The 12,423-nt window shown below is 45.5% G+C and overlaps 1 protein-coding gene across 1 annotated transcript in view; it reads right to left on the reverse strand.

Annotated features, from left to right (window-relative positions):
- The window catches only part of LOC145349279 (protocadherin-16-like), a 330,993-nt gene that overhangs the window by 298,149 nt on the left and 20,421 nt on the right, over window positions 1-12,423 (reverse strand). Inside the window, exon 2 of the mRNA XM_080197793.1 lies at window positions 4,820-6,632. Coding sequence (XP_080053919.1) covers window positions 4,820-6,583 — 1,764 coding nt within the window. The 5' untranslated portion in view covers window positions 6,584-6,632. The remainder of the gene's footprint in view (window positions 1-4,819; window positions 6,633-12,423) is intronic.

The raw sequence follows: 12,423 nt of genomic DNA on the forward strand, positions 1-12,423 counted from the left end.
GTGGGAGATATAGGTGGGATGTTGAGGTGGATTCTTTACTCAAGAGAGTGATTGGGGTGTGGAATACACTGCCTGGTGTGATAGTGGAGTCAGACACTTTAGGAACTTTCAAGCGGTTATTGGATAGGCACATGGAGCACTCCAGAATGATAGGGAGTAGGATAGCTTGATCTTGAGTTTGGACATAGCTCGGCACAACATTGAGGACCGAAGGGTCTGTACTGTGCTGTACTGTTCTATGGTCTATTTTAACTTTCCCAACATTGATTGGGACAGCCATAGTATTGGAGGGTTGGATAGAGAGAAATTTGTTGAGTGTATCCAAGAGGAATTTCTCATTCAGTATGTGGATGGCCTGACTAGAGAGGGGGCAAAACTTGACCTCCTCTTGGGAAATAAGGAAGGGCAGGTGACAGAAGTGTTAATGAGGGATCACTTTGGGACCAGTGACCATATTAGTTTTAAGATAGCTATGGAGAATGATAGGTCTGGCCCAAAAGTTAAAGTTCTAAGTTGGGGCAAGGCCAATTTTGACGGCATCAGGTAAGAACTTTCAAAACTTAATTGGAGGAGTCTGTGGGAAGGAAAAGGGACGTCTGGTAAGTGGCATGCTTTCAAAAGTGTGTTAACCAGGGTTCAGAGTAAACACATTCCTCTTAGTGTGAAGGATAAGTTGGGAACCCTGGATGATTTGGGATATTGAGGCTTGGTCAAGAAGAAGAAAGAGGCACATGACATGCATAAGCAGCTGGGATCAAATGAATCTCTTGAAAAGTATTGGGAGTGTAGAAATGGAGTTGAGAAAAATCAGGAGGGCAAAAAGGGGACACGAGATTGTTTTGGCAGATAAGGCAAAGGAGAAGCCAAAGAGCTTCCACAAATACATAAAGGGCAAAAGTGAATTGCGTGGAGAACGCGGAAAGTCTGCAGAGGGATCTGGACAGGCTGAGTGAGTGGGCGAGGACGTGGCAGATGAAGTATAACGTTACCAAATGTGAGGTTATCCACTTTGGTAGAAATAATAGTAGGAGGGATTACTATTTAAAGGGTGAAAAGCTGCAGCATGCTACGGTGCAGAGGGACCTGGGGGTCCTTGTGCATGAGTCGCTAAAACCCAGTATGCAGGTGCAGCAGGTGATCAAGAAGGTGAATGGGATGTTGGCCTTTATAGCGAGGGGGATAGAATATAAAAGCAGGAAGGTCTTACTGCAACTGTACAGGGCACTGGTGAGGCCACAACTGGAGTACTGTGTGCAGTTTTGGTCCCTTTATTTGCGGAAGGATATATTGGCCTCGCAGGAAGTAAAGAGAAGGTTCACCAGGCTGATACCGGAGATGAGGGGGTTAGCATATGAGGAGAGATTAAATAGACTGGGCCTGTACTTGTTGGAGTTTAGAAGGCTGAGGGGGGATCTCATAGAGACTTACAAGATAATGAAGGGGCTAGATAGGGTAGAGGTAGAGAGATTCTTTCCACTTTGAAAGGAAACCAGAACTAAAGGGCACAGCCTCAAAATAAGCTTGGGGGGTAGCAGTTTAGAACAGAGTTGAGGAGGAACTTCTTCACTCAGAGGGTGGTGAATCTCTGGAATTCTCTGCCCATTGAACTGGTGGAGGCTACTTCATTGAATATGTTTAAGTCACGGGTAGATAGATTTCTGATAGATAAGAGAATTAAGGGTTATGCGGAGCAGGTGGGAAAGCGGAACTGATCCACTTCAGATCAGCCATGATCTTACTGAATGGCGGGGCAGGCTCGAAGGGCTAGATGGCCTACTCCTGCTCCTATTTCTTATGTTCTTATGTTCTAATGTTCTAAAAAAGTAACAAGGCAGAGAGTAGGGCGTCTTAAGATTCAACAAGATCATCTATGCGCGAATCCACATGAGATGGGTGAGATCCTAAATGAATATTTCTCATCAGTATTTACTGTTGGGAAAAGCATGGATGTTAGGGAACTTGGGGAACTAAATAATGTCTTGAGGAGTGTATATATTACAGTGGTGGTGGTGCTGAAAGTCTTAAAGCTCATCAAGGTAGACAAATCCCCAGGAACTGATGAAGTGAGAGGGCATGGGATCCAAGGGGCTTTGGCCTTGTGGATCCAGAACTGGCTTGCCTGCAAAAGGCAGAGAATGGTTGTGGATGGGTCTTTTTCTGCATGGAGGTCAGTCACCAGTGGAGTGCCCCAGGGATCAGTTCTAGGACCCTTGCTGTTTGTCATTTTCATAAATGACCTAGATGAGGAAGTGGAGGGATGGGTTAGTAAGTTCGCCGATGACACGAAGGTCAGTGGTGTTGTGGATGGTCTGGAAGGATGTCAGAAGTTGCAGCAGGACATAAATAGGATGCAGGACTGGGCGGAGAAGTGGCAGATGGACTTCAACGCGGATAAATGTGTAGTCGTCCATTTTGGCAGGACCAGTGGGATGAACGAGTACACTATCAAGGGCAGGAGTCTTAGTAGTGTTGAAGAGCAGAAGGATCTTGGGGTCCGGGTCCACAGGACTCTTAAATCGGCCTCGCAGGTGGAAGAGGTGGTCAAGAAGGCATATGGTGTACTGGCCTTCATTAATCGAGGGATTGAGTTTAGGAATCGGGAGGTAATGCTGCAACTTTATAAGACCCTTGTCAGGCCTCACTTGGAGTACTGTGCGCAGTTCTGGTCGCCTCACTATAGGAAGGACGTAGAAGCTATTGAAAGGGTACAGAGGAGATTTACAAGGATGTTGCCTTGACTGGGAGCTGGGACTCTTCTCCCTGGAGAGATGAAGGTTGAGAGGCGACCTGATAGAAGTTTATAAAATGTTGAGAGGAATAGATAGGGTGGATTCTCAGAGGCTATTTCCCCGGGTTGAAATGGTCGCTACGAGAGGTGCAGGGAGGCAAGTACAGAAGTGATGTTAGGGGTAAGTTTTTCACTCAGAGGGTGGTGAGTGAATGGAATCGGCTGCCGTCAGTGGTGGTGGAGGCGAACTCGCTGGGGTCTTTTAAAAGACTTCTGGATGAGTATATGGGATTTAATGGGATTGGGGGTTATAGATAGGTCTATGGATTGGTAGGTGTTGATGTGATCGGCGCAACTCGTGGGCCGAAGGGCCTGTTTGTGCTGTAGTGTTCTATGTTCTAAGTGTATCCCAGGACATTGTGGGAGGCTAGGGAGGAAATTGCAGGTCCTCTGGCCGAGATATCTGAATCATCGATAGTCACGGGTGAGGTGTCTGAAGATTGGAGAATGGCAAATGTTGTGTCTTTGTTTAAAAAGGGCTGCAGGGAAAAGCCTGGGAACTACAGGCCAGTGAGCCTCACATCTGTGATGGGTAAATTGTTGGAAGGTATTTTGAGAGACAGGTTCTTCAGGCATTTAGAGATACAAGTGCTGATTAGGGACATGGCAGTACGGTAACACAGTGGTTAGCACTGCTGCTTCACATCTCCAGGGACCTGGGTTCGATTCCTGGCTCGGGTCACTGTCTGTGTGGAGTTTGCACATTCTCCTTGTATCTGCGTGGGTTTCCTCCAGGTGCTCCAGTTTCCTCCCACAGTCCAAAAATGTGCGGGTTAGGTTAATTGGCCATGCTAAAGTTGCTCTTAGTGTCCTGAGATGTATAGGTTAGAAGGACTAGTGGTTAAATATATAGAGATATGGAGGTAGGGTCTGGGTGGGATTGTGGTCGGTGCAGACTTGATGGGCCAAATGGCCTCTTTCTGTACTATGGGGACTCTAAGTCAGCATGGCTTTGAGAGTGGAAAATCATGTCTCACAAATTTGATTGAGTTTTTTGAAGGGGTAACCAAGAAGGTAGATGAGGGCAGTGCAGTTGATGTTGTCAACATGAACTTTAGCAAGGCCTTTGACAAAGTCAAAGCCAGTTGGTGCAACAGGCTCAAGGGATATCACAGTTTCCTATTCCCAATACATTTTCTTGAGTTCACTGCCTGAAGGCAGATCTGGCCCACAGCACTCCACTGGTGGTACGGCATTGGAGGCAGGTCCCAAATTCACTCTAGACAGATTGGGGATCGAACCCCATGCTGATGGGGCCATGCCGGCCTCTAGCACTCCAAAGCAGTCCAGGTTGCTGTGGCCACAGTCAGTTTTTCATTCATGTTGTAGCCTGGAGCTATGGATGTGTTTGAAGAATTTGATTGAGTTTTTGAAGGGGTAACCAAGAAGGTTACCCTTCTTGATGAGGACAACGCAGTTGATTTGTCTACATGGACTTTAGCAAGGCCTTTGACAAGGTACTGCATGTTGTTGCATAAAATTAAATCTCACGCGATTCAGGGTGAGCTCAGTACTGAACACAGTTACTCCAGATGGGTGTCTATAACAGAGCTTTTTTTAAAACTGATCTTGTATTCCAGACCACAGATAAAGACCACCTTGATTATGTACATGTCCATGAAGCAAACTTTAAAATTTGAATTCATTACCACAGGAAGTAGTTGATGTGAAAACATTGAATATATTTCAAGAGGCGGCTGGATATAGCACTTGTGGTGAATGGGATCAAAGGTTATGGAGAGAAAGCAAGATTCGGCAATTGAGCTGGATGATCAGCCATGACTGTAATGAATGGCGGAGCAGGTCCGAAGAGCCAAACGGCCTCCTCCAGCTCTATGTTTCTATGCTTCCATCATGCCTAATTACCCCCCTCACCTTCAAATACTGTTTCAGCCTCAGAAATACTCGTCCCTGACCAATCACCCCCTCCTGCTGCTGGAGATTGGACGTTGAAGCAAACACAGAATTCCAAGTTCATTAATATTTACAAGCTGTTAACAATTATAATTCCATCAATATAAATGCTCCTACCTGGAGAAAACAAGTCCCCATTGGCTCATTTTCTTTGATTGATGTATTATAGAAATTGCTGCTGAACACTGGTTCGTTGTCATTGACATCCTGTATCGCTATGGTGACAGTGACGGAGGATGACATGGGAGTACTTCCCCGATCAGTGGCCATCACCGTCAATCTGGGAGCAGGGTCTGTTTCATAATCCAAAGTTGCAGCTGTGGTAATAACACCAGTGGCTTGGTCGATGGTGAACCAATTAGAATGAGACTTTGGATTGCTGATGATGCTGTAGACAATTTCTCCATTACTGCCCTCATCTTTATCTCTGGCTGTTACTTGTAGCACAAAACTCCCAGGGTACAGGACCTCTGGAATGGACTGTCTATAGCCCAAGTGATCAAAGACTGGTGGGTTGTCATTAACATCAGTCACATGGATGGTAAACGTAGATTCAGCCCTCAGTGGGGGTGTTCCTGAATCAGTCGCCATAACACTCAACTGGTATGTATCTTTTTCCTCTCTGTCTAACACCTGATCCACGCAGATCAGATAAATAATATTGTCCTTTGTAGTCAGTCCAAATTTACCATCACCGCCATCCAGGGATACATTGACTTTAGCATATTCTCCATAGTCAGGATCAGATACTGAAATCCTGGCCACAAACTGGCCAGGTTGAGCTCCCTCCGAGATATGAGGTGAGCCATCTTCGCTGAGAAATATGATGGTGAGTGTGGGCTGGTTATCGTTGTAATCCTTGACCTGGACGGTTACAAATGCTGTTGTCACTTCAGGATGTGTAGCGTTGTCTCGAGCTTGGACTACCAGCTCATGAACTTTCTTCATTTCGTAATCCAATCCTTTGTTTAATCTGATCACACCTGTCTTTGAATCTATGGCAAAGTACTGGTTGGGATCACTCTGTCTCCTGTTGATCTCATAAATGACCACACCATTATTCCCTTCATCGATATCTGTGGCAAAGACTTGAAGAAGACTGGTGCCTGGCTGTAAGCTTTCTGAGATCATGGTGTAGTATCGAGTCTGATTAAATATTGGAGCATTGTCATTCACGTCCAATATGGAGATATCTAATGTCATCTGACTTGTTCTATGGGGAGATCCACCATCAAAGGCTTCAATCATCAAAGTGTAAGTGGATCTCATCTCCCTGTCCAGAGGATTGTTAACGACTAATTCCAGATCTAGTGTCTCTGCAACTCTCTTAGTTTCAAGCCTAAAGGCTTGTCCAATATTTCCATCTTTAATAAGATATCCCTGTGTGCTAAATTGCCCTCCATCTGCATCAATGGCTGAATCTAAGCGGAACCTTGTCCCCACAGGTGTTTGTTCAGGTACATTAAGTTTCATTTGACTGTTGGGGAATACTGGAGAATTATCATTAATATCATTGACAATTATCACCACCTCCACTGCATCACCTCCCCAATTCACTGCAACAAACTTGTACTTATCCCTGGACTCATGATCCAACACTTTGGCTGTTTTGATAATCCCAGTGGTTTCATCAATAATTAAATCAGAGGACATGCCTGTGCCATCAGTCTCATGAATAAAAAAGCTGCTGGCAGTATGTCCAGGGGGAAGTCCTGCATTGATGTCTCCAATGATGGTGTAAGGTGGCTGCTCCTCATCAATTTGCAAAACAAGTGGTTCATCTGACCTGGCCATCGACCATCCAACCAAGAATCCTGACAGCAGCTGAAGCCACAGAAACATACCTTGGCATTTGGGTTGGGAACTTCTCATTAAATCCATAATTTGAAGCACGATTACTCCAGTTACTGAAACTGCAACCACTCTGGCTCTGTAAGAGAAAGGATTCCAGTGTTAGTCACAGATGTAGCGGGAGATTACAAACAACCCCAGTGGATAACATGGGCAAGTGTCAAGTTATTCACTTTCGTTGCAAGACTAAAATTTACATATCTTAAAAAGGCAGTGAATGTTTCAGTGTTGATGCTCGGAATGACTTGGGTGTCCTCACACAAGGAACATGAAAGTTGAGACATAGGTACAGCAAGTAAAAAATAATACAATGTTCTTTATTGCATGGGGATGTAAATACAAGGTCAAAAGTCTTGCTGTAGTTGTACAGGATTTTGTTGAGACCACAACTCAAATATTCACTGGAATTTTACCACCTTGCCCACCACAGGATTCAGAGCAGGCAAGGGGCAGCACTTTACAATTCTGGGACAAGCGGGGCCAAAAAATCTCGCCCACTGTATGTAGTATTCATCTCCATATTTAATTAAGGATATAATTGCATTGGAGGTAACACAGCAATGGTTCACTAGCTTGGTTCCTGGAGGTGAGGAGTTGGCTTCTAATAAAAGGCCGAGTAAATTGTGCTGTACTCTAAGGAGTTTAGAAGAATAAGAGTTGATCTCATTGAAAGACTGAAGATTTTGAAAGGGCTTGACAGTTTGAGAGGTTTTTTCCCTTCGCTGTGAAATCTAGAATATAGGGACACAGTCTTAGGCTTTCTCAAAGGTTAACCCACAGAATGTGACTGGCCCAGATGGGGTACCTGGATAATCACTCAGATCTTGTGCAAATCAGCTGGCGGGGTTATTCACAGACATCTTCAACCTCTCTTTACAACAATCTGAGGTGTCTATCCGCTTCAAGAAGACAACCATCATCCCAGTATCAAAGAAAAGCCAAGCAGCGTGCCTTAATGACTATCGACTATCCATCATTATGAAGTGCTTCGAAAGGCTAATCATGGCATGAATCAATTCCAGTCTCTCAAACTGCAGTTCACTGTCACAACAGTTCCACAACAGATGCCATCTTTCTAGCCTGGCACTCAATCTTGAAACACTTAGATAACAAAGATACCTACGCCTTTGACTACAGCTCAGTCTTCAACACCATTTTCCTACAAAACCCATCTGCAAACTTCGTGGCCTGGGCCTGAGCTCCTCCCTCTATGATTGGATCTTGAACTTCCTAACTCTCAGACAACAATCAGTAAGGATAGGCAACAAGACCTTCTCCACAATCATCCTCCACACCGGTGTTCTCAGCTATACTCCTCGTGCACCTACAACTGTGCAGCCAAATTCCCCTCCAACTTGATTTTTAAGCTTGCTGACGACACCACTGTAGTGGGTCAGATCTCAAACAATGATGAGACAGAGTACAGGAAAGAGATGGAGAATCTGGTGAACTGGTGCGGCAACAATAATCTCTCCCTCAATGTCAACAAAACAAAGAAGATTGTCCTCGACTTCAGGAAGTGTAAAAGTGAACATACCCCAACTGCATCAACAGGGACGAAATAGAAAAGATTGAAATCTTCAAGTTTTTAGGTGTCCAGATCACCAACAACTTGCCGGCACTATAGTTAAGAAAACCCACCAACGCCTCTATTTTCTCAGAAGACTAAGGAAATTTGGCATGTCAGCTCCGACTTTCACCAACTTTTACAGATGCACCATAGAAATCATTCTTTCTGGTTGTATCACAGCTTGGTATGGGCTCCTGCTCTGCCCAAGACCGCAAGGAAATACAAAAGGTCGTGAATATAGTCCAATCCATCATGCAAACCAGCCTCCTATCCACTGACTCTGTCTACACTCCCCGCTGCTTTGGCAAAGCAACCAGCATAATTAAGGACCCCACGCACCCCGAACATTCTCTTTTCCACCTTCTTTCATTGGGAAAAAGATACAAAAGACTGAGGTCACGTACCAATCGACTCAAGAACAGCTTCTTCCCTGCTGCCATCAGACCTTTGAATGGACCTACCTAGCCCGAAGTTGATCTTTCTCTACACCCTAGCTATGACTGTAACACTACATTTTGCACTCTCTCCTTTCCTTCTCTATGAACGGTATGCTTTGTCTATATAGCATGCGAGAAACAATACTTTTCACTGGATGTTAATACATGCGACAATAATAAATCAGATCCAATCAAGAAGGAGAAATGCTCAATTATTTAAGACGGAGTTGAAGAGAAACTTCTTCATTCAAAGGGTGAGACTTTGGAATTCTCCAAACCAAAGTTGCGAAAGCTCCATCATTGAATATATTTAAGGCTGTGATAGAGAGATTTTTGTTTATTAATGGAATCAGAAGGAAAAGGGAGCTGACAGGAAAACAGAGTTCAAATGGATGTATTGAATGGCACAGCTGACGTGGGGGACCACACAGTTCCCTCCTGCTCCCATTTCTTATTGTCTAATAGGCTTTGCTTTGTCCCATATTCTTAATTCCTTGGATTAATAAAATCTATCAATCTCAGATTTAAAATTAATAATTGAGTGAGCATTTGTGGAAGGGTTCCAAACTTTTACCATCTTTTGTTTAGAAATGTTTCCGAATTTCACTCCTGAAAGATCTGTATCTAATTTTTGGACTCTGCCCCTTGTCCTGGACTTCTCAAACAGTGGAAATAGTTTCACTCTATCAACCCCATCTGTTCTCCTCAATATCTTGAAAACTGATTAAATCACTCCTCAAGCAAAATTCTAGGGAATTTGATCCTAGTTTGTGTAATCTTGCCTCATAATTTAACTCTTGGGAATCCACACTCCACTCTTTCCAAGGCCAATGTATCCTCCCTGAGTCATGATACCCAGAGATACTCTAATTCCAACTGTGGTCTAAACCTGAGTATATTGTAGCTGACACATGACTTCACAGGGTCACAGACTTATTACTGTACAGAGGAGGCCATTTGACCCTTCACGACTGTGAGGTGATTCACTTTGGTAAGAGCAACAGGAGTACAGAATATAGGGCTAATGGAAGGACTCTTGGTAGTGTCGACGAGCAGAGAGATCTCGGTGTACGTGTGCATAGCTCCCTGGAAGTTGGCACCCAGGTTGATAAGGTTGTTAAGAAGGCGTACGGTGTGTTAGCTTTTATTGGTAGAGGGATTGAATTTCGGAGCCGTGAGGTCATGTTGCAACTGTACAAAACTCTGGTGCAGCCGCACTTGGTCTGTTCTGGTCGCCGCATTATAAGAAAGATGTGGAGGCATTGGAAAGGGTGCAGAGGAGGTTTACCAGGATGTCGCCTGGTATGGTGGGGGAAGGTCTTATGAGGAAAGGCTGAGGGACTTGAGGTTATTTTCATTAGAGAGAAGGTTAAGAGGTGACCTAATTGAGGCATACAAGATGATCAGAGGGTTAGATAGGGTGGATAGTGTGGATAGTGAGAGCCTTTTTCCTCAGATGGTGATGGCTAACACAAGGGGACATCGCTTTAAATTAAGGGGTGGTAGTTATAGGGCGGATGTCAGAGGTTGGTTCTTTACTCAGAGGGTAGTAAGGTCGTGGAATGCCCTGCCTGCAGCAGTTGTGGACTCGCCAACTTTAAGGGCGTTCAAATGGTCAGTGCATAGGCATATGGATAACATTGGAATAGTTTAGGTTAGAGGATCATTAGATTGGTTCCACTGATCGGCGCAAGATCGAGGGCCGAAGGGCCTGTACTGCGCTGTAATGTTCTATGTTCTAACTCTCAGTACAGAGAAGGCTCAGATCCTGCAGAGATGGGCTGAACACTTTGAAGCCGTCCTCAACTGACCGTCATCTATTAACGATGAGGCAATAGACAGGAATCCCCAGGCTGACATCGACAGCGTCATGGATGACCCACCGGTAGTCGCCGAAGTCACGAAAGCTGTCAGCCAGCTATCCAGTGGCAAAGCCCCAGGGGCAGATACCATACCCGCAGAGATCTACAAAGCTGCTGGTCCTGTACTTATCAAGAAGCTCACCGAGTTGTTCCAGTCCTTTTGGAAGCAAGGATCCATTGCTCAGGAACTTAAAGATGCTTCAATCCTACACCTCTACAAGAGGAAGGGCAATCGGCAAGAATGCGACAACCACCAAGGAATCTCGCTGCTCTCCGTCACAGGAAAAACCCTCACAAGAGTCCTGCTAAATCGTCTGGTCACTCATCTGGAGCTGGGCCTGCTTCCAGAGTCACAGTGTGGCTTCCACAAAGGTCGTGGGACTACTGACATGATTTTTGCTGGGTGCCAACTTCAGGAGAAGTGTCAGGAGCAGAATTGCGAACTCTACACAACCTTCGTTGACCTCGCGAAAGCCTTCGACACTGTAAGCCAACAAGGCTTGTGGAGGATCATGTCAAAGTTTGGCTGCCCCCCCAAATTCATTCAGATGGTACGCCAGTTCCATGATGGCCAGAGTACAGGATGGCAGAGAATCCTCTGAGGCATTCCCAGTCACCAATGGCGTCAAACAGGGCTGTGTGCTCGTACCCGCACTGTTCAGCGTGATGTTTACTGCCATGCTGAATGATGCCTTCCAGGGCAGTGCTGCTGGAATCAGCCTCAAGTACAGAGTGGATGGGAAACTCTTCAACCTGAGGAGACTTCAAGCTATTACCAAAGTGAAGGAGACTGTTCTGAGGAACTTCCTCTTTGCCGATGACTGCGCCCTGTGCACTGGCTCAGAGCCAGAGGTGCAAGTCAATATGGACAAATTTTCCACGGCTTGTGACAACTTTGGACTCACCATCAATATTAAAAAGACCGAAGTCATGCACCAGCCCACTTCTCATGCACCGTACACAGAATCCATAATCACAATCAAAGGGCAGAAACTACAGGCAGTGGACCAGTTCACTTATCTTGGCAGCACCCTCTCCCAAGCAGTGACTACTGATGCAGAAGTTAACTGCAGAATAGCAAAGGCAAGTTCTGCTTTCAGTAGACTGTGCTCCACTGTATGGGAACGTTGAGGAATCAGCCCAGCAACAAAACTGAAGGTCTGCAGCGCCACGGTACTCACTACCCTCCTGTATGCCTGTGAAACGTGGACTGTGTATTGAAGGCATGCAAGACAGCTCAATCATTTCCACATGACATGGCTTCGCAGAATATTACGCATCATAAGGCAAGACAAAGTACCAGACACTGAAGATCTCTCTAGGGCAAGTCTACCATCAGTCCACACACTGCTGATGAGAGCACAGTCCCGGTGGGCAGGTCATGTCATCCGAATGTCAGACGAGCGCATACCCAAGCAGCTCCTTTTGGGGGAACTCTCTGCTGGAAGACGCTCGCATGGAGGGCAGAAGAAACGTTTCAAAGACACACTCAAAGCCCCCCTGAAGCTGCTTGACATTGACACGACCACCTGGGAAACGCTAGTACAAAACCGCCCTACCTGGCGCTGCCTCATCCACAAAGGCTGTCAAGCTCACAAAGCAAGGTGTATTGCTGAAGCACAACTTAAGCGCGAGCTGCTCAAGTCCAGAGCCACCAGCGCAACTACTACAGTGTCTACACAAGTCTGTCCAATATGTGCCAGCACATTCCATGCCCGAATTGGCCCTCGTGTAGAAACGTTCCCTGCTGGGTTTTGTGCATTATGGAAGTTATTTTGTTGTAATTATTTATTAGCCAAAGTAATTTCCTCGTACGGAACTTGAGTTTTGCTGAGTAGAGAAATTTCACCTTGCATTTACCAGGACAATCATGAGAACACCAATGTCACACGAACATACAAAATATTATACAGGCTGATTCATCCAGCCCCCTGAAGAACAGCGCAGCAGGCCAGGGGACATCAGTGGGGCTGCTTCACGCGCTCCCCGCTGGACACCTTG

This window comes from Carcharhinus amblyrhynchos, chromosome 10 (assembly GCF_965287045.1).
Source record: "Carcharhinus amblyrhynchos chromosome 10, sCarAmb.v2.hapA, whole genome shotgun sequence".
Classification (NCBI taxonomy): Eukaryota; Metazoa; Chordata; class Chondrichthyes; order Carcharhiniformes; family Carcharhinidae; genus Carcharhinus; species Carcharhinus amblyrhynchos.